The sequence below is a fragment of the Nannobrachium achirus genome, assembly GCF_963921795.1.
Source record: "Nannobrachium achirus genome assembly, chromosome: 9".
In the NCBI taxonomy this organism is placed as follows: Eukaryota; Metazoa; Chordata; class Actinopteri; order Myctophiformes; family Myctophidae; genus Nannobrachium; species Nannobrachium achirus.
Window position 1 is genome coordinate 25,054,440 of NC_137818.1, and position 27,020 is coordinate 25,081,459.

Below are 27,020 nucleotides of genomic sequence, written 5' to 3' on the forward strand. Positions count from 1 at the left end.
TTGTCTGAAATGTGTGTTGTCATCCAGTTTCCACAGCAGTGGTCAAGATGCCTTATATTTTTTTTATCATGAAACAACTGTCATTTATAAACTTTCTGAATAAACACTGGAGGATGGTAGATTAATGTACCATATTCTTTCATGACATGTCTATGCCAAACTGGATAAACAGTGTCAGGTCCGTTATTTATCAATTTATTAATTGTTTATTTGTATGTTTGCACTTTTCATCTATTCACTTCCAGTGAATGAGTATATTTTCATAATTTGGTTTAGTAAGGTGAATGTCTGGGATTCAGGGTTTGCTAGCTGTGATTAAAGGAGTAGTTCACCCCCAAAATGACTTTTTTTTTTCTTCTATTGATTAGACACGCCATGGAGACTTGAGTTCAATAACAAAACATTGTAGTTGTCGCATTCCTAACACAAAAAAAATGATTATTGCGACCGTAGGTCGCACTTACTATCAAAACCTGCACAAACTGTGAGTGAGTCCGTCAGTCAGTCTGTCTGTCACACCTCACACGTCACACTCTTGCCCTGCTCATATCTCCGCAACCGTTGCCCCGATCCATGCCACATTTTGCACACACGTTCCTCGGACCCCCGGAGCTCCAGGGACCCCCAGGTCCCTGGGGGACCCCCAGATGTAAAACATGACCAAATGTGCTAAACTGACCAAAGGACCACCCCAACGGGGCTGCTCACGGGGAATTCCCGGGGACCACCGACTCCTGGTGCTCCAGAACGGATGCAAAAGTGGTGGCGCCCCCAGTGGAGGACCCCCTACACTGCAGCTCACATAAAATGCCGTAACTCCGGCTAGGAGCGACCGGGACAGCCGGGGCCGGTACCTATTCGTCCGCCTTGCCGGCGCGGAGACCCCACCCCTCATTTCTCACATGGCCCTCTTCTAGCGCCACCATGAGGCCGATTCTTGCAAAACACATTTTTGGACACTGCTCCTACAATTTTTGCCCTAAAATCACGCAAATCGGTACACAGTATGTCTACACTCATCCCATCAACATGAATCTCTCCCATATAGCGCCACCTCCAGGCCGATTTTTAAAAACACATTTTTGGACACTGCTCCTACAGATTTTGCCCTAAAATCACGAAAATCACTACACAGTATGTCTACACTCATGTCATCAACATGGATCAGGAAGATTTTGGCAAAACACATTTTTGCCCTATTTGTGGAGATTAGGGAGTCTTACTGGTAGTAGATTTACCCCGGCATTGATTCTGGATGGGGACCCAAATGCATGGCCCTGGATGGGGAAACAATTATTGTCTTATACAACAAATACAAATTATATTAAATTAAATTAATATAATTGAACTCAAGTCTCCATGACGTGACTAATCAATAGAAAAAAGTCATTTTGGGGGTGAACTACTAAGAACAGTAAAGGTGATAAAAGGCACCCCTGAAAAAAGATTTGTTGAGTAAAATTAAAGACAATAGATTTTTAAGTCGACAATTGGTCATTTGATGCCAAGGTGTGGTGCAGCAAATGTGCACTCCAATATTTGCAGATTTATTGAAACGCCAAAGTTGAAGATGTAAAATATTCAGAATGAGGGCGCACACCCAAACTCATCATACTGTATATCCTTTTACTTTAGCATAGGACCAACTAAGTACGGTATTGCAAAGCAGCATGCATTCAATATTCTGCATAGATAAATAATTCTAGGCCACTACTTATCAAAAAGTAGGTCTGGAATGGATCCCAAAAGAGGTGATGTGACCGTGTCACAAGTGGAGAACAATGAATGTGAATGTGATTTTCTAATATTTCATTATGTTTATATTTCAAACCTAGTTAAGATCACTACTCATGAATAATGATTTATTCGGTCTAGGTTGGACAGTACTAGCAACTTCCACGCCACATCATGGACAGGTGTGTATAATCAAATCTCCAAACACAACAGATTTTCCAACATCAAATATTAAACATTACTATTTCTTAGACCTATAGCAGTTTACTTCTCCATATATTATCCTAAACCTAACCCTAACCTCTAACCTCTAACCTTAACCCTAAACCTAACCTCAGTAAAACTATGCCTAAACCTAACCCTAACCCTAACCTCAGTCGACCAAACGGGAGTTCGACCTATGGGGCAGTCCCCATTGTTTTATTGTATTTTTTATGAATGCGAGAACAATAATGAGCATATTATAATGAGCATTAGTGAGTACCAATTATATGAAGATACTGTCGGTTGAAAGGTCCTTTGACTATTAGCTAACTGACCACTACATCTGATATTCAATAGTTTGTTCAAATATTCAAACAAACAATTTTGCTGTTCCATCGACAAAAGACATCAAATGGATCTTTACATTACATTCAGTGTGTTTTTAATGTTTCATTTATCTTTGTAACAGTGAGGAAGATAAGAACTCAGTGGATATCCATGACCACCCTCCGGCCCCTGACAACCTCCACTGTGACACTGAGGGAGACACTGTGAGTGGCAGCAACATGCCAACCTATTACCATAGCAACACAGTACCCGTCCCCCATCCTATTACCATAGCAACACAAAACTCGTCCCAAGTGCTTTTAAAATAGCCACCAACTGCTAGGTCCTAATACTGTACACCACCAATTACTTTAATTCCCCTTTACACCAAATCTCTTTGCCGATTTACAAGCTCACAGTGCGTAGCAAGGCAACACATTGTGAGATTGTACTATATCTGCTAATTTCGCCACACATGTATTCCCCCCACAATAGGGACGCTGCGGTTTAAGTGGATTAAAGTCAAAACATGGAAAATGTAATGTATGACACGGTTGTCGTGTAGTGGCAGCACAGCAGTGTATAGGCTACTCCTACACCCACACAATATGACATTATGTAACATTAAAATGTCAAACTAAAAGGAGTTAACACTTCTCTCAAGGCACTGATACGCAGAAGTGATATATTGCACACACCAATTATCTTAAAATGTATCAAGGCTTAAATATAACTGTGTGTGCATGCAGGTCTATTTTATCTATGAAGAAGAGGTGGAGGTAGAGGAGAAGACGCCAGAACCGCCTCCAGAACCTGTTCCCGTGAAAAACGACAAACCCCACAAGTTTAAAGACCACTACTGCAAGAAACCCAAGTTCTGCGATGTCTGTGCCCGCATGATAGTCCGTATGTAGTGCCTATTCAGTATTCTTGCAACTTTAAAGGGATATTTTACTTTCAAAAAACATTTTGTTCATTGTATTGTGTACTTTATAAGTTGCTCGATTCATTATTTAGTTATTTTATAATAATTTGATCACACACGCCCCCTTCCTATACAAACCATTGTAACTTCCATTAACCATTTGTAAGATTCATAGAAAACACCTGTCCTTGGTTCTGGTGACGCCATATTTTTTCAATAACTTTTAAAGAGGTGGTGACGTTTTGTACTTTTTCTGTTTTCTATGTGTCTATGGAGTTAACTTTACTGTGTGGTTATAATATGCAAATGTTTCCCTCCCTGTGTATTTTTGGTTTCTTCCTGGTTGGGTGTTGCTAAATTGAAAACTTGGTCACATAAAATCACTGCTGAAGGTGAGAATATGTTGCAGCACACTTTTTTTTTAAAGAAATCTTCCTCCTAGTATAGTCATAATACCTGATGATCATGTTTTGGGGGGGAAATCACAGCAACCCGTCTTTCATTCATTTTAAATAATCTATTTATTGTATTTAATTATTTTAATTTTCAAACACAATATTGAAAATAAATGAAAAAGGTAAATGAAAAAACACGGGCCCCTCATGTATTAGAAGGACAGTATGAGTAACCATGCAGGCACAAGTGTTTTCATTCAATCTATCATGTATTTTGAAGTTTCAATGGGTTTGTATAGGAAGGGGGCATGTCTGATAAAATTAATATATAATATCTAAATACTGAATCAAGCAAACTTAAAAAAAAACTGTCCAGGGTGTTCACAAAAGCCTGAGTATACAATGAAATGACCAATTTGTTGTTGTTTTAAAGTGAAATATCCCTTTAAGGCTATCACTGTAAGTGTAAAAAGGTAGTAACTGTACGTCAGGACTGGTAATAATAGGAAAATTAGGATTTCATTAAATCAAGTCATCAGTGAATACAGCTGTAAAAATAAGAACAAATATAAATATCTAAATATGTATTGGTTTTATATAGAGGCCTACAGTATGTACAATTTCAGACCCCTGAAGCATTGTTTTGCATGTTGTTGACTGATCCTGATCTTCCAACTCAATTCTTTCAGTAAACAACAAGTTTGCTTTGAGGTGCAAAAACTGCAAGACCAACATCCACCACTCATGTCAGTCCTACGTTGAGTACCAAAAGTGTTTCGGCAAAATTGTGAGAATTTTTTCCCTTTTAATTCTTATTCAAAGAAGTAGAAAATGCCTAAATACTGTGTGTGTATTTATACAGTACTAGTCTTTGCCCGTTTGGACTTATGTGCTCCGAATTATGTGCAGTTTGGGTTATGGGGTGTGCACAGTATATGAGGGATTGAATGTAGGAGTTTCAGAATGTTGGAGAACCCAGACGTATCAGTGATGTCAGTCATCTGACTCATCTCCAAATTTGGACACTGTTTCAGCATGCAGCTGTTACCATGGCGGCGGTATGAGTGATGTCAGTTATCTCCAGATTTATGGGCACTGTTTAGTATCAGTGATGTCAGCAATCAGCATGTGTGTATACTGTATATCAGACTGACATCGGACAGACAGACATTCTGTAATTATTAGTAGGATATTATGTACATAGTTTCTTTGTTCTTTCACTGTGGCAGCATTGATGGCTCTATGCATTTATTGCGACCGAAGGTCGCATTATACCCTGAAAAACCTCGTAGCTTGTCTGTCTGTCTGTCTGTCTGTCTGTCTGTCTGTCTGTCTGTCTGTCTGTCTGTCTGGCTGTACAGGAAGTGATGTCAGTGTGATGTCAGTGAGTCACAGTGATGTGGTACAGAATGACTCATATATGGGCATAAAAAGGATGTCATGTGACATCACTTCCTGTACTGACAGTCAGACAAGCTACAAGATTTCTCAGGGTATAAAAGTCCATATATGGTCATTCCCAGAAAAAGAAAAAAACTTTTATGTCCATACATGGAGATTTCTGATGTCATAAATTCCAGGTTGAAAATGAGAATGTTAGGGTACCATATATGGCCCATATATGGAGATCCACAGGCATCAAACCACGGCCCTAACTCACTAAGGCCCTGCTTGGCATTACTAATTAACGTACATTTATTTTATGACCATCTCCATGTATGGGCATAACATATATTGTATGTATATGGATACATATTATTATTAATAAAGGATAAAATAAAATAAAAAGTCCATATATGGTCATTCCCAGAAAAAGAAAAAACCTTTCATGCCCATACATGGAGATTTCTGATGTCATAAATCCCAGGCCGAAAATGAGAATGTTAGGGTACCCCCTTATGCCCATATATGGAGATCCACAGGCATCAAACCAATGCCCTAACTCACCAAGGCCCTGCTTGGGCATTACTTGCGTAACGTTTATGCCCATATATGGAGATTCCTATATTGTCAATATTAAGGACATTATTAAGGATATTATGTTATCAATATTAAGGACATATATGGGCGGCGTGTTCCTCCCTCTGCGTCATCAGCGCCCACACCCTAGGTGGGGTTGGCGATAGGGCCTTCTTCTGTGTGGAGTTTGCATGTTACTAGTAGTATACTATAACACTGATACATTTTCTGCCTATTGTCTACAGCCTCCTGGTTTCAGAAGAGCCTACAGCTCACCCTTGTACAGCAGTGACGCGCCAGATCCAAGTGAGACAATGTTTCTATTGTGATTAAACTAGGCTCAAGAAAAGAAGAAAAAAATCTAGCTAATCTAGAAATACTTATATCATGCATACAGTGATTGATTGAATACTTTATTAGACAGAAATGCAAACAGCACGAGATACAGTCATACATTTGAGCTAAAAAAGGATAACACAAAAACGTCCTGGGGACAATATGTAGGCCTACTACTTTCCTTCTGCTAATTCCACCTGTACCATGTCAGTGGTGTCCAATAAATAATGTCCCATTGAGTGCACATTAAAATGCTCAGTGTTCATTTATCAATTTCTAAATCTGAGTGTTCAAATGTAACCAAATATGTGTACATTCTTAGAATTCAATTATCACTCAGGATTTTATAGTGTCTGCTCTTTCCTCTGGTCCCCAGACAACCCCAACCGCAATGACCCTGTGTTTGACACTCTGCGGGTTGGAGTCGTCATGGCTAACAAGGAACGCAAGAAGAACGACAACGACAAGAAGAATGTAAGTGTTACGAGTGGAGGTGATAATACAGAACATAATTAGTATGTTCTGTAAAACTTCAGCTTTACTTCAGCTACATCAGACAATTACATGACAGCCTCCTAAATAAAACTGTCAAGAGAGATTACCTGAGGGAATGAGATAAATTATTACATTTACTCATTAGCATTAGGGGGAGGCAGTATAGAGACAAGGATTACTGCATGTTTTTTGTGAGGGTACCTACCGTACCTACCTACCCTAGGAGACATGGGGAGAACATGCAAACTCCACACAGAAAGGCCCTTTTGCCATTTAGTGTTATAATCATTCACATAAAAGTTCCACAGATTACTTTTTAATCATGTGTTGGCATAGTAGTCATGTTGCGTTGTTAACTGGAGGTAAAATGTGCTCAGTTCAAGAGCGTAATATTTGTTGTTTTCATATTGAAACCCATAGAAATTGGATGGTGTTATGGTTTCAGATGGTGATGATGATGGAAGAGGAAGAAGAGGAGAACCAACAGCCCAAGGAGAATGAAGAAGGGGGCGGCGGTATGGAGTTTATAACAGACTTTAGAGATTCTGTGTACCGCTTAGTGTGATTTTAGGGCAGAATCTGTAGGAGCAGTGTCCAAAAATGTGTTTTGCAAGAATCAGCCTCATGGTGGTGCTAGAAGAGGGCCATGTGAGAAATGAGGGGTGGTTTGGCAGCCAAGGAGTGTGTGTGCAAAGTTTTCATGGATCGGGGCAATTGTTGCGGAGAGATGAGTAGGGGAAAGTGTGACGTGACGGACAGACTGACTGACAGCCGGTGGAGGTTTTGAAAGTAACTGCGACCTGACGGACGCAGTGGTTGGAAGTGGTCTCCCTACTATTCCATTGAGAAATGTAAATCCTGAACTAGTACTGCCTCCCTTGCCCCAGCCACGTTCGGGTTCTGTCTTAGCTCAGTGAACTCAGTGGTAGAAACTGTGTTTCACGTGCAGGAGACCTAGGATCAAATTACAGGGACATAAATCGAAAGGATTGCACCGTTAATGAGGCTGGATTATTGTAAAGCTCAATCACAAAGTGGGAGCCATTCAACTGTTGATGTCTGATGTGCTTACAGGAAAACCAGAGGATAAGAAAGACAAAGGTGGAGACAAGGGAGATGACAAGGTAGGAAACTTTGGGGAAATTATATAGCCAACATCTCAAGACATGTGCAGATAAAATGTAATGAGTTACCAGTTAGATCAGTATTTATTGTTAATGTATGCTTTTTTAGGAGAGTAGGAGAGCTTAAATGGAAGAGCCCATTTGTTTCAATTTGTATACTCATGAGAATTAAATTAATGTCTGTGACGTTTTGTTGACAGAGCAAAAGCGCCTTCTCCCAGTCTCACTACTACCTGGCTCTGTACCGCTTCAGGGCCATCGAGAAGGACGATCTGGACTTCCAGTGAGTCACTGCCTGCTCAGTCATTTATGATACTGATTCTTAAAAGGGTCCGGGCACCCCCAGGGGTCCTTGGGGGGGTCCAGAGGGGCCCCAGCAAAATGAGGACAGTTTGAACACTTAACATATAACATATTTTATTTTTCAGCTACTCCGAAACATGACGCATTGTGAGTTTGTAGATCTATTCTTTTAAATGTTGACAAATCTTCTTTTATGGTGGTCCTCGGGCCAATACATCTTTAATTGGGGATCCATGGAAATGTTTGGGAACCCCTCATTTATGTGAACACGGACACGGATGTGGACTACGGTAGCTTCACTAGCTCGATTATCAAATTCAATCTATGTTGCGTTTTCATCTACAATCTGTTTATTACTACTTAACTGTGTGTGTGTGTGTGTGTGTGTGTGTGTGTGTGTGTGTGTGTGTGCGTGCGTGCGTGCGTGCGTGCGTGCGTGCGTGCGTGCGTGCGTGCGTGCGTGCGTGCGTGCGTGCGTGCGTGCGTGCGTGTGTGTGCATGCATTTGTTTTAGTCCTGGTGATCGGATCATAGTCCTGGATGACTCCAATGAAGAGTGGTGGCGGGTATGTTTGCCTTTGAATTACTTGACCATGTTATTACCATCATGCATACATTTATAACATTGCACTACAGTAGTACTACCAAAAATAAGTCACAATAGGCTGTTTTGGGAGTGAGAGTGTGTAGACCAAAAGGTTTCATTTCATTTGCCTCTGGGTTCAGCTGAGGAGGAACTGAATTTGTTCTGTATGCATGTCATGTGCATGTCCATATGTGTGTGTGTGTGTGTGTGTGTGTGTGTGTGTGTGTGTGTGTGTGTGTGTGTGTGTGTGTGTGTGTGTGTGTGTGTGTGTGTGTGCGCGTGCGTGCGTGCGTGCGTGTGTGTGTGCTATTTCAGGGGAAAATGGGTGAGAAAACGGGCTACTTCCCCACCAACTACCTGATCAAAGTACGCGCTGCAGAGAGGACGTTCAAGGTCACCCGTTCCTTTGTGGGAAATAGAGAAATGGGACAAATCACTCTAAAGAAAGATCAGGTAATGCTGTGGTGTGTGTGTGTGTGTGTGTGTGTGTGTGTGTGTGTGTGTGTGTGTGTGTGTGTGTGGTGTGTGTGTGTGTGTGTGTGTGTGAGAGAGAGAGAGAGAGAGAGAACTTTGCCAGAATATCAGGCCTTGGGCAAAAATATCTGTCCCATTATCAGTGGTATACATTTCTGAAATATCATTATCATCTGATTAAAAGATAATTAGTGCTTTGGTTTTTAAAGTTTGGTTTCTTTTCTTTTTTTTGTATTTGGGCTTTTTATGCCTTTATTTGATAGGATAGTAGACTGACAGAGTGCTTTGGTTTTTAAGACAAATACTCTCTGTGAAAACTGACACTATTTGTAGTAAAAAAAATTACTATGTGGTTGAGATTGTGTTCCTCTGCATTTCAGATTGTTGTGAAGAAAGGTGAAGAAAAGGCAGGCTATTTGAAGGTCAGCACTGGACGTAAACTGGGCTTCTTCCCTGCCGACCTGCTGGAGGAACTTACAGCACCATAGGAAATCACATGAATCCTCAGTGTTAATTTAACCATTTGATCCTCTTCTGGGGCACTCATTAGGCAAAGGTGTTTAGTGCAGAGTGAAAATATGAGGGGCATAGGAGCCCTTGGGAAAACGGTCAACTAATAAAAGTACAGGGTTCAAGTGGTTAACTGCCATGGCAATGCAATGCCTACAGTGTAAAAACATGACTAATGTATGCAGTAATAGCAGTTTGGAAAGATGCAGCTGAAGCATTGATGTTTGTTGTGTATAGTCTAGTAGCAATTGAAATGGTCAAATGTTTTTATACTGTTACACAAATATTGGAAATGCTTCCAAGGTGCTACTGCACACTGTGGAATTCCATTACTGATTTGTGATAAGCTAAGTCAGTTGGATTTGCTATTTTACAACATATTATGTGCCTTTACATATAATTACACACATGACAAACATGTTCAATAACTACTTCTAAAGACCTGTGTTACAACAGTTATTAATAGAAGCCTTGTAAAAATGGTTTCACATGTTTACACTGGATCAATTAAACCACTGATAGCATTATGAGATAAATGATAAGCATTACAAATGCTTTGATTGCTAAGCCTAAAGTGCACTTAGCTGTTGCTTGTCAGCTACATGCTTCTGGTGAGGTAGCTGAAATGATACTTTTACTTTCCCATCTATTGTGTCAACATCTAACCCTGTGCCTTTCTTCAAATACAATATGTGATCCTTAACAAAAATGAACTTATCAGACAACTACAGAGTTGTCCAGAAAAGTTAAAGCCCACCTACAGGGTATAAGAATGTGAAAAGAACATCTTCATTTTAGGTCATTGTCAGTGGTCAAAAACATGTATCCAGGAACTGGCATAGATAATATTTTCAGCTGTCTGACATGTCAGGATACTTTGGTTCAGGCAACTCAGGGGACTTCCAGGCCAATGTCGCAGTATGTGCATAGAATACCAGCCTATAGATAGTAGGCACAGGAGAGAAGAGTAACTTGATACACACGTCTTACCACACACACACACACACACACACACACACACACACACACACACACACACACACACACACACACACACACACACACACACACACACACAAACTAGGTCAGATGGCCATGGAACCTGAGCTGGATACATGTGTGACAGACAGTCACACTGTGCCTATCAGTGTGGATGTGTTATGTATTTATTACATGTACAGTATACAGGACAAATCCTGAAAATAGCTGTATCTTGAATCTGCAGCTCCTAAAGCCAAAAAATTGAAACATTACCTATATCAATGACAAATCTGCCATTTTATTCACTGCTGCCCAAGTATCTATGCACTTTTTTGGGTGATTTATTTTCGATAAAAGCAGAGTGGGCAGTACCCGCTACACATAGTATTGTTTTCTTTCTTTATTTCTTTCTTTGAAGGTTTATTTTGGGGCTTTTTGTGCCTTTATTATTGATAGGACAGTAGGCTTATAGGAAATGGGGAGAGATGGGGAGTGACATGCAGTAGAAGCTGACAGGGTTGGGACTCGAACCGGCGACACGCTGTCTGGCTACATTGTATAGCCTATAGGTGCCCAGAACACTACGCCTGTGTTCCGGGCATTGTTTTCTTTCTTGAGATCTTTAGCTGAGATGGAGACGGGAAAGGAGGCCAGGAGACATCAAGTTTCATTGATGGGGCATCGGAGCTATCTCTGAGCACTTTCGGAGGAAGTGGACCTTTAATTTACATTTTAGAATGCAACATAGTCACGTCATGTTGCATGTCTTTTCTTTATGAGAATTCAGAAGAGTGTTTTTACAATGATATTTTATGTATAAGTACATCGTTAAAGATATATTGCTTAGGCCCATTGTGATGATATTTCCTCTCTTAAATTCACTCTTTGTAACCATATTGGCAAAAGTGTCTAGTGAAAAAGATCTAATGTCACAAAGTGGGAATTTGTTAATTTTAAGATTATATTGTCATGAAAGTCCCACAGGTTCAGAATACGTAGCTGGGTAAATGCTGAAATGTATTGATTTGATTTGCAACTGGGAATAAAATCTTGTATTTTTTCATTTGGTATTTTCCAGTCACTGATTTGTGCATTTCTTAAGATTACTGTATTACTTCTTTGTTCATGTCATGATCAATTTATAGCATTTGTTGCTTTATTGGGGTATTGAACAAGATGTATAAATAAGACCCTTATTTTGTGTATTTAACAAGGGAGGGTTTGCTCTGGGCTGATAGATTGCCACCCTATAAAGGACAAAGGATCAAACTTACTCAAGTCCATTACACTGTGTCTAACTTGAACTAAATTAACTTAATATCACACACCTAAACTTAGTAGATTTGCTCCAGTGTACAGATTTGTTAAAAGATCTTCTGGCGCATTTCATTGTTCTTGAGTGTCATCTACTGGTAAAAAAAAGAATTGCGATTAATAATAGTTTTATTCTGAAAAATGTGGAAAAATGCATCTCTTGCTCCCAAGTCTGATGTCAGAGGCAGATTTACTACCATAGCAAGCAGCTCACATCAAGTAATGTGGGTGTTTATCCACATTTATACCATGAGTGACTGACTGAGTATGTCTAAATTGACAATGACAAATAATAGTAAACATGTAGCCTTACATTAATTCTCTCCTGTAGTAGCTTCTGCTTTGATGACGTCTATTGGCTACAGGAGAGTCTTAACGCTTTGACAGACAGGTCGGGAGTATGGTCTGCAAAACTGCTACTGCGGCTCTACACATGCATACATGCGAGACATATCTTCCGTACAAGTTCTGCAAGGTGTATGCGACTTGTAAGGTAGCCTTGTTTAATGTATAAGTCCGTATTGTTAAATAAAATGAGTTTTTACCAAGTGTACAACTTTTCCTCGTTTGCTACAATGTTAGCTGCAACAGCGCCCGTTGGTGGCTGGAAGTGGCTGGAACATAGAGTATATATAAAATAGAGAGCGGACGAGCCCCGCCCCCACTATCATTTCAATGCAAGTGCTCAGTGGCGTTTTGAAGCAACGGCTACGTGCTAGCATGTAGCTAAATCCAGGTGCATTCTGGGGGAATTGGAACCACCGTGGTTCCAAAATGACGTCACGCTGCTCTCCTCTCCTGTCTGGAGTGGAGGGGGCGGGGCCAAAATGCGCGTTTAGGCTGCAGTTCCAACTTTGGCCACCATCGGGGTTGCTTCAAATCTAGCCCTGGGTTCTGGGGGCTTGGGCTGGAAGCATTATTGTGCATTCTTCCGTATACACTTACGTCATGTCCTTGTATGAGCGAATGGGGGAATGGATGAACGTCACGTGATAAGTGCAGCCATCTTTAACCAAACCAGAGCTGCTCGATTTGGAAAAGACACACACTTGGTAAAAACTCATTTTATTTAACAATACGGACTTATACATTAAACAAGGCTACCTTACAAGTCGCATACACCTTGCAGAACTTGTACGGAAGATATGTCTCGCATGTATGCATGTGTAGAGCCGCAGTAGCAGTTTTGCAGACCATACTCCCGACCTGTCTGTCAAAGCGTTAAGACTCTCCTGTAGCCAATAGACGTCATCAAAGCAGAAGCTACTACAGGAGAAGATTAATGTAAGGCTAGTAAACATGTAATTTTTAACATATCTGTCAAGAGGATAAAATCCAATAAAGCTGTGTGTGTGTGTGTGTGTGTGTGTGTGTGTGTGTGTGTGTGTGTGTGTGTGTGTGTGTGTGTGTGTGTGTGTGTGTGTGTGTGTGTGTGTGTGTGTGTGTGTGCCCCTCTCCATCAATACAGCAATGAAATTCTGGACATAATCACATCCAACATTTTAGCCATGTACTTTTAGCATAGAATTGTACAAAAGAGCGCCTTGGGTTGGGAATTTTGCAAAAAATATGTGCTCCTTGGCTTTGCCCCCAAATATAGGCTTATGTAGGCTATTTTGACAGCCAGGATTCTCTACAAACAGGAATCAGTAAGAGCAATTTCGTCTCTAATTATAACATGAAGACATGGCATCCATATAACGCACAAAGGTTATATTACCAATTTGTTAATCATTTTATTTCATTGAACAATTAAGGAAGCCCCGCCGTGAGGCAGGGCATCAAAAAATTAGTTGATACTCATAATGTTCCTCTCCACGGAAATCTTTAGTAAAAGGCGAAAGATTTATACGATCTGAAGAGAAACAAGAGTGTACTGACGAATTATATAAACGGAACCCATTTAATTTATTGAAATAGCGCCTTTGGTCACGTTCTGCAAAAAGAAAATAACATGCACACTGTACTGAGAGTAAATAAATTCAGTTCACACGTCGAATTCTTCGTTTAAATACTACAACGACGTTTACAGATAAAATACGTTTAAATTAAATTAGTTTCTCACAAGCGCTTTGCATGATGGGAAAAAGCAAATAGTCGTCTGAGCTTAATTTATTGGCTGAACACAATCACGTGTCATTGGAGGGTACTGACCTTTGTCCCAGACTTGTCCTTGCATTTCACAGTATGCAGTCGCCTATCTCAGTTATGTTATGAACACCTCTGATTGATCTCTCCGTAGAGTGAGTTATACGGTTTTCGGTACCGGTAAAAAAGGTCCCATATGCGCTTTGCATTATGGGGGAAACCGGAAAAGGCAAGAATTTAGAAAGCAAAAAGTGTTTCATATTGGTCCCGTGTTGAATGTCCACTTAACATGTGCCGTCTGCTTATTAATTCTACGTGACCGAGCAGCATTTGGCCGAGTTATTACAAACAAATGTGCACATTTAAAAGGCCGTTAACGCTTGAAAGGGTTTTTGTCTCGTGCATACAGTAGGCCTATGTGAGCAAAAGGCGCACATTACTGCCATCTTGTGGAAAGGTTAAACATTTTACAGAGCTAAATGCCAACCAATCAGTAATACGTGGCACGTGCTTGATGTCATCTGAAATGTATTGCATGCTAAATAAATCTGGTTCGAGCGGATCATTGTGGCAATTTGTGGAAGGCAGGCCCGCATGGCAGCAGATTGAGCAGAATGTTCTCCGATCTTGCATTTTGTGTCTGCTAAATGCCTCCAGTGTGGCCTGGCCTGGGCTATTATGGCTGTGCACTCTGTATTTTGAGGATGTTATGTATGTGGCCTATAAACATAACTGTTGATGAAATAAGTCACAGGAGAAGAGAACTCAGGTTTGTTGTGGCACTTTACTGTTTACTCTGAAGCCAACTTCACAGTTCACACACAAACACAATCAATGCACCTTCCTCATTTTAAGGGCAAGGCCACTTGGCCTTTGGTGTTGTCCATTTTTTGAGGGCACAAAGGCCAAATGCCAGGGCAGGAAGGCCATCAAATAAAACTAGATTTTAGTCCATTGAAATGGTAAATTTATATAGCGCTTTTATCCAAAGCACTTTACATAGATTGTGCATTACATTCACCCACACATGATTCATACTCCGGTGGCAGAGGAAACCATGCAAGGCACCAACTTAGCCTACTCACCGGGAGCACTAGGGGTTCAGAGTCTTGCCCAAGGACTCTTCGACATTAACTCAGGGGGAGCCCGGTTTCGATCTGGGAACCCTTCGGAAACCCTTCGTGCTCTAATAACGGTTTCTCTACACACTTAAAACTGCTGGGTTATTTATTTAAACACCTTGCTGGGTTGATTTTTCAACCCAGCAGTTTTAAGTGTGTACCCTGCCCTGAGCTATGCCGCCTGAAAGACTTTGTTGAATTTAGGGATGATAACCTAATCTGCAGTGAAATAGATAAAGGATTTTAGGTATTTGCAATCTGATCCATGCTTAGCCCTGCAACGATCAAAGTCACTGGATTGGTTTAAAGATGGGGGACTTGAGTTAAGATTTCAGAATCTCAACAAAAACAACACTGGTGTCTACATGACAAGAAAGAGACACTGGTGTCTACTGACTATATTGGCATTAAGGCCACTGCACAAGGCCAATCTGAGGGGCAACGGTGGCCATGGCCTTCATGGCCTCCATGAAATTCCTACACTGCCCTTAGCGATACAGAACAGAGAAGAGAAATATCCAAACAAATGAGGCAACAGAAGCTGCCACCTGGTCTAACCCCCAATAACTGTAGCCTATAGGCCTATCGTGCATAATGGTTGCTGAACAAAGCTTGCAACGATTTTGCAAACAGGGTTTATTTAATTACTTAGTTAGGATATACTTAAAGTTGTACTATGTAACTTTTTTTATAAAACAAATCTTAAAATTCTCCTAACTATTAAATCACAAAAGTTTTAGAAGATCCGCGCCGTGAATTTCAGCCTGTAAAGCCTTCTCTGTATGTAAACTGAGATCCTTGCCGTGGACCGGATCTCGCGCCAAAATTGCGTCATCACACTACCGGCCAATCACAGCGAGGGTTATACAACTGCCGGCCAATCACAGCGCATCTTGAAGTGGGGTCGCTATGGCAGCCATATTTGTTGTCGCCCGTTTGTACCATCCCTTCTCTAGGTAATTTCGCCTACCAGGCAGGGTGAAGGAGTCCGTATCTCTGGAATTACTGAACGCACAGGAACAAGGGACCCCTTAAAAGATAGATCTCAGCGAGGTGGAGGCAGACGCGGGGGTCTGAAGGTACGAAAAACGTCCGAAAGACGCGGACGCGACCGCGGTTTGCTATAGGGCTAATGACCACTAGTTGGGCATCTTACACAGTATGGCTTTAATTAACTTACTTGTTATGTTTAGCTATTACCCCTCCTGCGGCCTTAGGTTGTCAACCAGAGTTCTCTCATGCAGTATCCTGGTCCTGAGCCAACCTCTCCAGCTGTACCCTGCAGGTGTTGCCCATGCTCTGGCATCTGCCTCCCATCTTGCTACCAGATGTTTTGTGTTCATCCTCTCTTTCTTTTCCCTTGGGGGTCCCACTTGTGCAATCAAGGAAGCAGTCTATTTTGTTGTTTAAATGTCACTTTTGTTTCTGCTTGTAGGCCTACTTTAGATTTTGGAAATAGTTAAAATACAGTTACGTTAAAATTGTATCTTAAGTTATTAGCATTAATTCTATAGTTTACTGCTCTTCAACAGAGGTGTTCAAGAAACCTGTTCAAGAAACCTCTGTTCAGTAGTCAGTTCAGTTGAAAATTATCCCCCATGGCTAACCTGGCACTGAGTCATCTGGAGACCAATCAATCAACTTATCTAACAATATTTCAGCCAGTGCTTCTCAAATATTTTAATTCCAATGACCCCATGGCAACGTGGCCCCATAACCCAAGGGTGTGTACAAATGGAACCAGTCCAATTGGAACCAGTAAAGGTCAATTTGGCTCCATTTGTACACTTTCAGAGTTCCAGTAAGGGTCCTCCATTTGGTTCCCAAGAAGTCCTAATAATTTAGCTGGGGATCGACCATGTGGAAATATTTAAGCAATAGTAGTAGCTAGGCAGGTCTATAAACTTGTCTGCAAAATGTGTGAATGCTCAAATATTTGACCAGGGGCCTTGAACCTATAATGTGTAGCACATTCACATCATTGGTACTGTCTACCGTTTTATGTCTCTGTTTTCTAATACTTTGCAGGCCTTTGACAACTTGTCTATCTGATTTGTATCTAGCCTGATTTGTCGGTTGGGAAATTCACTGATAAAGCTAAGCTAGCTGCAGCATTTCAGCAAAACTGTCAGTGATTTTACATTTCCTGGAGAGAACACTTGTCATTTTTGTCAGCACCCCCGTGGCTAAAGTATGGGGACAGCAGGGAGGGCTGTCAATTTGTGGCCGCTTGAGGGATCTTTCCCCCGGCTTGATGAGTCATAATAAGGGGCAGGCAGGTGGTGAAAATGAACAAGGAGGCGGAATAGTGTATTTACCAGCAGGCATATCACGCTTTTGTTCCTACCGATATATGAATGTTCAGCGTGCATGTGTTCATGCCTGCCTGTCATCATTTTATGAATGACGATGAAGAGATTCAAATTACTCTCCCTTGATTAACTTTTTTTTCATCTTTTTTTTAAGATTTGTTTTTTTATGGCTTTATTTGATAGGATAGTAGACTGACAGGAAATATGGAGAGAGATGGGGAATGACATGCGGCAAAGGTCGTCCGGATCGGGATTCGAACCGGCAACGCCAGCAGGCATCATAGCCTAGTATGTGGTATGCACCTTGACCACTAGGCCAGCGGGCACCCTCCCTTAATTAATTTTAATGACATTTCCCTATAACTCACATTTTGTAATTAAGTAAAAGTATCATACTGCAATATAGAAATAGCCTACCCTATAGCTTAGGGTTCAAGTGCTTAATATATTTTTTGTAGTAATAATCAAACTACTTAATTACTTTACACCACTGTGTGTGTGTGTGTGTGTGTGTGTGTGTGTGTGTGTGTGTGTGTGTGTGTGTGTGTGTGTGTGTGTGTGCATGCATGGTGCGTGTGTGTGTGTGTGTGTGTGTGTGTGTGTGTGTGTGTGTGTGTGTGTGTGTGTGTGTGTGTGTGTGTGTGCGTGTGCATGCATGGTGCGTGTGTGTGTGTGTGTGTGTGTGTGTGTGTGTGTGTGTGTGTGTGTGTGTGTGTGTGTGTGTGTGTGTGTGTGTGTGTGTGTGTGTGTGTGCTGTGCGTGCGTGCATGTGCATGCATGGTGCGCGGAGGTGCGTGTGAGGATGATGAGAGAGAGAGAGAGAGAGAGAGAGAGGGGGAGAGAGCGAGAGTAGAGCGGTTGTGTGGGGTGTGCAGTGCACTGAGCACAGTGAGCAGCACCCAGATTTAATAATTTCGGTGAGGTGCGTTCTTCTCTCCCAATCTTTTAGCAGCCTACTCTCTTGGTCGAGTCACTGTCGTCACACCTCGTACGGAATGTCGCCTCTACTTTTCAAGTGATTTCCGGCAATTTGTTTCAAGTTTGTCCACTTTGGCTACCAGATAACCTCGCAATTTGACTTTAGTGATGATGGAGCGTTATTGCTGCTGCGGGATGAGAGCGGTCTGTTTGAACTTTGCCATTACCTGTTTGTGGCTACTTGCAACAACGGTAAGAGATGCTCTTATTCAACACTTGATTAAAGGGGAAGAACACTCATTTTCAATATTGAACTGCGTCATTAATATACCTTAGAGGAGTTGTGTGGAAATAGAAAAAAAGTTCCCCCCCTTCTGTGTTGCCTAGAACTGGAGGATTGATTTTGGGGTTTGTATTGTAAAGTACAACTTGATGACATCACACATTGTACTTTACAATACAAACCCCAAAATCAATCTTCCAGTTCTAGGCAACACAGAAGGGGGGAACTTTTTTTCTATTTCCACACAACTCCTCTAAGGTATATTAATGACATATTTCAATATTGAAAATGGGTGGTCTTCCCCTTTAATCAATCAGTGGATTTATTTAGTGTTGTTAAATGTAAATTATGTAAATTTTCAACAGTTGACTGGGACTGCAGGGCATAATTTGTGGCAATCTTGGTCAATCCCACTAGGTCTGTCAATTAGGCAATTTAAAATATGTAGACCTAGGCTACAGTCGTGCACACGGTTTCAGCCTTGACCTTTTCTTTTCTTTTTTTGCAGAACTATGACACTATAACTATGACAATACTAGGCCTACTTTATTTCCACTGTGAGGTATCATGTCATTAACACACATGATGATGGACTGCATGGTCTTAGAAATTATATTCAACACTTTTTAAAACTTTAATTTAAACGTAGGCCTACTGCTGAAAGAATAGCCTACTCCTTTTCAAGGGTTAAGTCACAAATTCGGTTGAGAAACAGCTTAATAATATACAAAAAAAATACAACAATGAAATATCACATATAAAAGACAAGGGAAAAGTCAGAAAATGGGAGCAGTAGACAGATGGCTAAACTCTACTATAAGATAAACAGCACTGTCTCAATTGAGATTGACTTCAAAAGCAATTAATTCAAACTTACCTATAGAAAGCTCGCCCAGTTTAATTTTTGTCATGTCATAATTGTCATTCAAACTACAAGAAAGGTTTGGGCTTTTACAGAGATGTACAACATTTTTGAAAAAGTGCCACCTACTCTTACAAAATGATTTACATCACAGTAATGCTGTTATGCTGTTTATTTCCTTGCATCCAGATATTTATTTATCTGCCAAATCATCATTGTTTTACCATAGCATATTAGGTTGTTTAAAATATACATTTTGAATTGATATCTCCACAATTAATGTGATATAAGTGTAAATCATCAATCCAATTCATTTTTGTGTTTTAAAGTCAACTCAAGGTTGGCTATTTATGCATTCATTGAGAACATTGTCAAACCTCTGGGCTGATGAAAGCTTTCCCAAACCCATTGCATCACTGCAGAAAACGCATGACTGTTAATCTAAAAAAAAATAAGACATGCTAAACAGTTGGCACATTCGGGGGTGCAAGGTTTTCACCCAATATCAGAACTCTCTCTTTAAAACATAATTACTGCACTCAGTTTTGCCACTGCTGGAGTTTTTTTCTTATTTCTTTGCACAGGTGGTATATTTGAGTGTGTGTGTGTGTGTGTGTGTGTGTGTGTGTGTGTGTGTGTGTGTGTGTGTGTGTGTGTGTGTGTGTGTGTGTGTGTGTGTGTGTGTGTGTGTGTGTGTGTGTGCGTGCGTGCCTACGTACGTTCATTCGTTCGTGTGTGCGTGTCGCATCCACTCATCCACTGTTGCTCAGTTACAGACACTGTGCTGGCATCTTGACACAGAGCCAGTGACACGACTGTCACACAGCAGGCTCCAATTAGAGCAGGTGAGAACAGCTCATAGCTGGAGATGAGGTTCATAACAATAGGCACAGTAGGCAGGGGTGTCACACCAAATTCTGGGCCCTGGGTACAAGGATTCACTGCGGGGCCCCCATGAATGTTCTTCATAGGGGGAGGGGGTTTAACCCATTATTATACGCATTATTTTGTAAAATCGTGAAAAAGTCTGAATATTTCAAATCCTTTTTGAAAAACCTACCACTTGCCACAAAAAGTTCGGAAATCTAACTTGGTCGATTATATCTCCCCTTTAATAAACCCAAATGATATTGTGTTTTATATCATTTTCATTTCTGATTTGTCACCTTTACAACGAGGTACAGCTTGTAAGCATCGGGCATTCGAGGCATGAGCTACACAGCCAAACGTGTGGGTTGCGCTGACCCAAAATTTGCCAACATTCGGTCCATTATATCCCCCCTTTACTTGTGCCAAATGGTATTGTGTTTGATATCATTGTTATCGTTGATTCGTCACCTTTACAATGAGGTACAGTTTGTATCTGGCATTCGTGGAATGAGAAACACAGCCAAACGTGTGGGTAGCACTCCTCCAAAAATTGTCAAAATGGCCTGGCAGGCCTGCAATACTGTTCTTTTGGACTTCACCTTTGTTACTTGGGGCATTGAATGATTGAACTCTCTCACAGTAATAAGGAAAAGAAAAAACAACACATATTGGCAATTTCTACACTTTATTAATGTTAAGCTCAGTGTCAGGGAAGCCCAAAACGAGAGTAAATGCCAGCAGAACAGTATATTGCAAGCCATTTTGGCAAAACTCTGGTCGGCGCTACCCACACGTTTGGCTGTGTGGCTCATGCCTCGAATGCCCGATGCTTACAACCTGTACTTCGTTGTAAAGGTGACAAATCAACGATAAAAATGATATAAAACACAATACCATTTGGCACAAGTAAAGGGGAGATATAATCGACCAAAGTTAGATTTCCGAACTTTTTGTGGCAAGTTTATGTTTCTTTGTCAGTGCTGCTCAAACATTTTCATGTGAAGGACCCTCAAAATGATATAGCCTATGTATTTGGCCCAGGACCCCGATCTCAACATATTTAGTTCCAGGGACCGCCCAGAAGCAAAATTTGAGTTACAAATGTTCACTTAAAAAATACATATATTCAAAGATTTGCGCACATTTTCACGACTTTTCAAAGATAGCAGATCTACAAGCTCGCAGCACGGCACTCGGTGCCGTGCTGTGAGCTTGTATATCTGCTATTTTTCAATAGCTAAAGTACAACATAAATAAGGCCCCTGTATAACTCAGTCCCACTTTTCCTCCCCTTGTGACGCCCCCTGACTGTGACAGTAGGCACAGCTGGAGCTCACCTCGCCTGCTTACCGAAGGGGAGGATGGCAGTGAAGATGGCATGACAGGGAGGGCGGTGTGGATCCCACGTGTTGGTCTGGAAATAATGATACCCTCTGAGTTGTTTACTTAAAAAAGTGGGAGGTTAACTCTATGCCTCCCACTCCCCCCCATACAGTCTGATACGCAGAGTACAAGATATTTCAATCAGCCATCATCAGTCATCAGCCCGAATCTTGAGTGACACCCCTTTTGATCCAAACAATGGAGGCATATTTTTGTTACAAGATGTAAACAAAAAGATCCCTATTTATCATCCTCAGGGGAGGCCTTAGCTATGTTTCACCAGTTTCAATTGAAACGGGCCTCAGCCACCAAGGGGCCTCCAAGAGCTAGCCAGCAAGCCTTGTTCAACTTGCAACACACTTATAACACTTTTTAATAATCATATAACCTTGTTAATATAACACCATTTAGATGAATATATAAATAGCAGCCAGTCATTGACTATAAGTCAACTTCTGTGTGCGATTGTTGCGCGGCTACTGTGGCCTCGGTGTGGCGGCGGCGGCGCGGGGGGGCCTCATCAATAGCTCTTGAAACGGGCCTCCAGATTACTAAGGCCGCCCCTGAGTCATCCTGTAGACCTTAATCTACAAAGCTCAAGGTCCATGACATGGACCTAATGCGGATATTAACAAGTTAATTGGGTATACTATAGCTATAGTATAACTATAGTATACTATAGCTTTCAACCAGGATTCCATCATAAAGAGTAGACCATTTTTCATTTTTGAACACTGTGTGTGTGTGTGTGTGTGTGTGTGTGTGTGTGTGTGTGTGTGTGTGTGTGTGTGTGTGTGTGTGTGTGTGTGTGTGTGTGTGTGTGTGTGAGAATACCGGTATGTCACTGCTCCAACTGAACACCAACTGTAGAGTTATGTAGAGTTGGTCGGTCCTATTAGTTGCTATTTATGGAGCACAACCAATAAGAAGCCATATCATCAAATATCCACCTCAGTCTCACAGCTGCCTTCTTTCTTTCTTTCTTTCTTTCTTTCTTTCTTTCTTTCTTCTTGTTTAGCCACATGAAAACCCATAAACTGAGGATTGAGGAAAATTAGCCTAGCTGAGGTTTTGCTATGTGGGTGATCTCTACGTTTCATGTAGTGTTCTGTGTAGAACTTGCTTCTATGTTACAAGTGATGATTTTTGAGCAGCTCCAACATTTGACTTTGTCTGGGACACGAAGCGTGGCCGACATCTGGCCTACATCTAGCTTCCATCTTGGCACAAAGCGCTCAAAGTTTGTTGTACACCCAGGGTCACATTGGCCAAGCTTTGCAGGACGCTTAATGAAATTAACTCATAAATAGCACCGCTCACTTTTCTTCTTTAGTGCTTACGATATGGCTAAAGATATGCAATGATCACCTGCTTTGTTATTTAGAGAGAGGTTTTGTTTTTCCACAAAGTGCTGAACACTTTTACTTTGTGGACTATTTGTTCAGAGTGTGTGTGTGTGTGTGTGTGTGTGTGTGTGTGTGTGTGTGTGTGTGTGTGTGTGTGTGTGTGTGTGTGTGTGTGTGTGTGTGTGTGTGTGTGTGCGTGCGTGCGTGTGTGTGTTTTCAGCACATTATGGTGATACACATTACACAAACTTGGCAAATAAACTTCTGCTTACATACACTTGTTTATATCATGTACAGAAGCTAATCAATTACTCCCTGTGGGACCAACACAACCCAGGGCAAAGAACAATGCAATTGTACCCAAATGCAGCACAACAGAGTTCACAAAATATTAGCAAAGCTTTCCATTTCCTTGAAATTGGCTGACTAAGTGAAATTGTGTGAAAGCTCAGCTGTGATCCTTTATGCCCAATTTATACTCAATCATACAACGCTGTCATGTGCTGGAAATAGCAGATGTACAAGCTCACAATGTGATCACAACGCATTGTGGTCTTCAATATCTGCTATTTTGGCGCATGGTGAATTTGTGTGACAGAGTAGAGCTACACATGACAATGTATTACAGCAACCACTATCACAAATATTAAATTGAATATGGTATTCAATTTAATGTTACATAATTGATGTATGGATGGATTATTATTATTATTGTTGTTATTTATAGGGTATTTTCGCAGCATTGAATCATCATCCTCAACATGTGTCTTTCTATTACCTCTTTATACTCAAGACAAGATCACAGTTAGAGTTACACAAGAGTAAAACATCTTTGATTTTGGCCCCTCAATATTGCATCAACAACACGATAAATGAAAAAAGAATAGATAAAGAAAGTAGCAAGACAAAGATAAAGAAATATACCGGTATGCAATAATCATAGCACACTCTGATGTGTGTCCCCCATCGGGGATCTCCATATATGGGCATAAAAGGGATTTATTCCCATACATGGAGATCCCTATCTGAACCAGCCACACAGATATGGGCCATGTCTTGGCCATCTGGCCAGACCAGTGATATATATATCGATGACATTAGGGATCTTCATATACAGTATGGGCATAAAAGGGATTCTGGGGAATACCCAATATGGACTTTTAGGTGATGTCAAGGGAACCAACCCATAGACTGTAAAAATGTGTACACACACAGAGACAAGCTGTGACATTTCTCATGGTAAACTGTGACCTTCGGTCGCAATCAACTCCAAGAGGATTGAGACTGAAAAAGATAGAAGCAGAGAGATGGGACAGAAAGGGGACAATACAAATTTGATAATGGGAATATGAATGTCATTAATGTATACAGTGTGTGTGTGTGTGTGTGTGTGTGTGTGTGTGTGTGTGTGTGTGTGTGTGTGTGTGTGTGTGTGTGTGCGCGTGTGTGTGTGTGTGTGTGTGTGTGTGTGAGAGAGAGAGAGTGAGAGTGAGCGTGTTCCTCATTGGTCCTTGCCCGAAGGAGCTGACCTATTGATCACAATCATTTTTAAGTCACTTTTCTCATTCCACAGCGCTGCAAACACAAAAACATAATTAATTGAATCGATTAACTTTGATGTCATAACATAGCTATAGTGAAACTGTCCTTCATTTGGGGTCATTCAGTACGGCGGCAGTGTCACCTTCTGTTGCTTACAGTCTAAAGCACAAAGCAGATATGAGACCTGAGCTTCTGCTTTGTTTGACAGTACTAAGATGGGTAAGGATTTCCTCAGTGGACAACGCAACGAGTGGTATAATCTCTCTTTTTTTTCTTTCTTTTTTGTTGTTGTAAATCAAAAAATACACTCAGCAATCACTTGAGTAAACATTTGTGTGATTGACTGAATCAGGAAACCCCACCCATCTGGTATTCCCTGAAAAGAATCAGAAGAAGTAGTTGAAAAGATCACCAACACTCACTTTTTGTCCTTTTAGGATCTCTCATTTATTAAACTAGACCTTACCCGTTCGAATATATGTGCTGCAAAATATGTGCAGAGTGTGGGTTATGGGGAAAGTAACTGTAACTGCATGGTGCATGCGTGAGAATATGTGGGAGCATCATAATGTAAGGAGCAGCCCATGGAGGAGTGTATATTTATGATGGATACAAATAATTTAACAGCAAAATTAGGTGAATAGAAGTATGAGGATGTATTTGCTCCACATAATTTTTCTATACCCGTTGGAAGATGAGACACACATGACCCGTTGCAACCCATGCAGAGAGAGAGAGAGAGAGAGAGAGAGAGAGAGAGAGAGAGAGAGAGAGAGAGAGAGAGAGAGAGAGAGAGAGAGAGAGAGAGAGAGACAGACAGACAGAGACATTCCTAACTGTGAGAGAGGTGTGTGTGGGCCCGTGGCTACAGATCCCATGGCCTGGAGGAACGGACCGTAACCCTGACAACAGGCTGTAAAGCTGTAGAGTGAAGAAACGCTAATAAATAGCTAGAATTTGGGGAAAATGAAATTGGGGCTCCGTCACCGTGTGTATAATGCTAATGGCCAATGCCTTGTTAAATTTGAGATCAGTCGCTGAAGCGAGTGAATAGATAATGCATTTTGTGACTGACCTCCTACTGACTGACCTCTCTCTCTAATTATAGTATGGATGACCCAACAACAGCATGAAACATGAACATTTCGGACCAAAGCCTTCCAGCGTGATAATGACTTTGATTGTGATAAAGGACTTTAAGAGAGTATTGGGGATCTTTTCAACTACTCGATTATTATGTAAACATCAGGTGTGGATGAAATATCAAAAGCCTTAAAAAAGGAAGAAAAAATATTGAACGTGCCCTTAATTCATATCATGTTCTTTGCAGGTGCAAGAGGACACCAAACACACATACTATCGGAACCCAAGTCCTCACAGCCCAAACCATCAGACCCCTCCTCATGAACTTATATTGGAGCGAAGAGGAAGAAGAGAGACCACAGGAGCTGCACTGAAGGTGAAGAATCTCTCGAAGGATTTACAGATCATCTCCACCAAACCCAAAACAACAAGTCACAGTCCTGTCAGCCCATACGGCTGGACCCAGAACGTCTCACAAGCCCTGGACCAGTACTTGTACCGCTCTGCACCAAAAACCAAGCCTCCAGCCAAAACCCTGTCGAAACCCAAAAAGATACTGGGCTGGGGGGATTTTTACTTCAATGTGAAAACTATGAAGTTCAGCCTGCTGGTGACTGGGAAGATTGTGGATCACATCAACGGTACATTCAGCGTCTACTTCCGCCACAACTCATCCCGGCTGGGGAACATATCAGTCAGCATCGTGCCACCATCCAAGGCTGTCGGATGGGAGGTTCTAGAGCCTGAGGCCCAGAACACACACTATGCCAATGGCCCCATAGGTTCAGAGTTCCAGTTCCAGAACCACCCTCAGTCCACTAGTTCTGGCTCTGTTCTGGAACAGTATAAGCAGCAGCAGCAGCAAGAGGTGACGATGATGACAGAGCTCAACTGCCGAGTCGAATACCAGAGGACCAACCGCTCCAAGAAGACCAAACCCTGCCTGTACGACCCAGGTCAGACCTGCTATGCAGAGAACACCCAGTCCCAGGCCGCGTGGATCTGTGCCAAACCTTTCAAAGTCATCTGTATCTTCATCGCGTTCACCAGCACTGACTATAGGCTAGTGCAGAAAGTCTGTCCAGATCATCACTTCCAGACAGATCACCACCAACAGCACGTTGGTTGAGAAAATCTGTCTAATGATTTTAAGAACTGATATCTTTAGAATCTTTATTGTTCATCACAGGTTAGGGTTACACACTGTGTAAAACAGTGGGTGAGATTTGTTTTTGTGCAAGCTCCATGGTTTTTGATTGTTTCCAGAAAGAGAAAGAAGATCTATATATTTATATTATGTTGCTATAGACTCCTGAAAATGATGTGTTCATTTTCACCACCCAGTAATTACATGTATATATTTGATGAATGATTTTGAGATATATGATTACGATGTGAGTGTTAACATGCACTCTTAAAAGGAATGTGTTATTTTCAATTCCACCAATTTAAACATCCTGCATTCATACACATCCTCTTAGCATGTGTGTTGAATAGTATGGCTACCACAAGATATGGTTGGTTGTCTCACGGCCGTCACAGGTTG

At 41.3% G+C, this 27,020-nt stretch overlaps 2 protein-coding genes across 2 annotated transcripts; both read left to right on the plus strand.

Moving 5' to 3' along the window:
• Positions 1 to 1,908: 1,908 nt before the first annotated feature.
• On the plus strand, positions 1,909 to 9,349 carry stac3 (SH3 and cysteine rich domain 3; the record flags this gene model as incomplete). Its single annotated transcript, XM_080732638.1, has 12 exons — positions 1,909 to 1,916; positions 2,408 to 2,489; positions 3,015 to 3,171; positions 4,275 to 4,372; positions 5,790 to 5,850; positions 6,257 to 6,354; positions 6,821 to 6,890; positions 7,450 to 7,499; positions 7,700 to 7,782; positions 8,316 to 8,367; positions 8,703 to 8,840; positions 9,242 to 9,349. The coding sequence occupies 12 exons, from the start codon at positions 1,909 to 1,911 to the stop codon at positions 9,347 to 9,349; spliced, it is 1,005 nt and encodes a 334-aa protein (XP_080588764.1).
• Positions 9,350 to 10,235: 886 nt separating this feature from the next.
• LOC308290730 (neurexophilin-2-like) lies at positions 10,236 to 26,603 on the plus strand (the record flags this gene model as incomplete). Its single annotated transcript, XM_080732639.1, has 2 exons — positions 10,236 to 10,289; positions 25,722 to 26,603. The coding sequence occupies 2 exons, from the start codon at positions 10,236 to 10,238 to the stop codon at positions 26,601 to 26,603; spliced, it is 936 nt and encodes a 311-aa protein (XP_080588765.1).
• Positions 26,604 to 27,020: the final 417 nt, after the last annotated feature.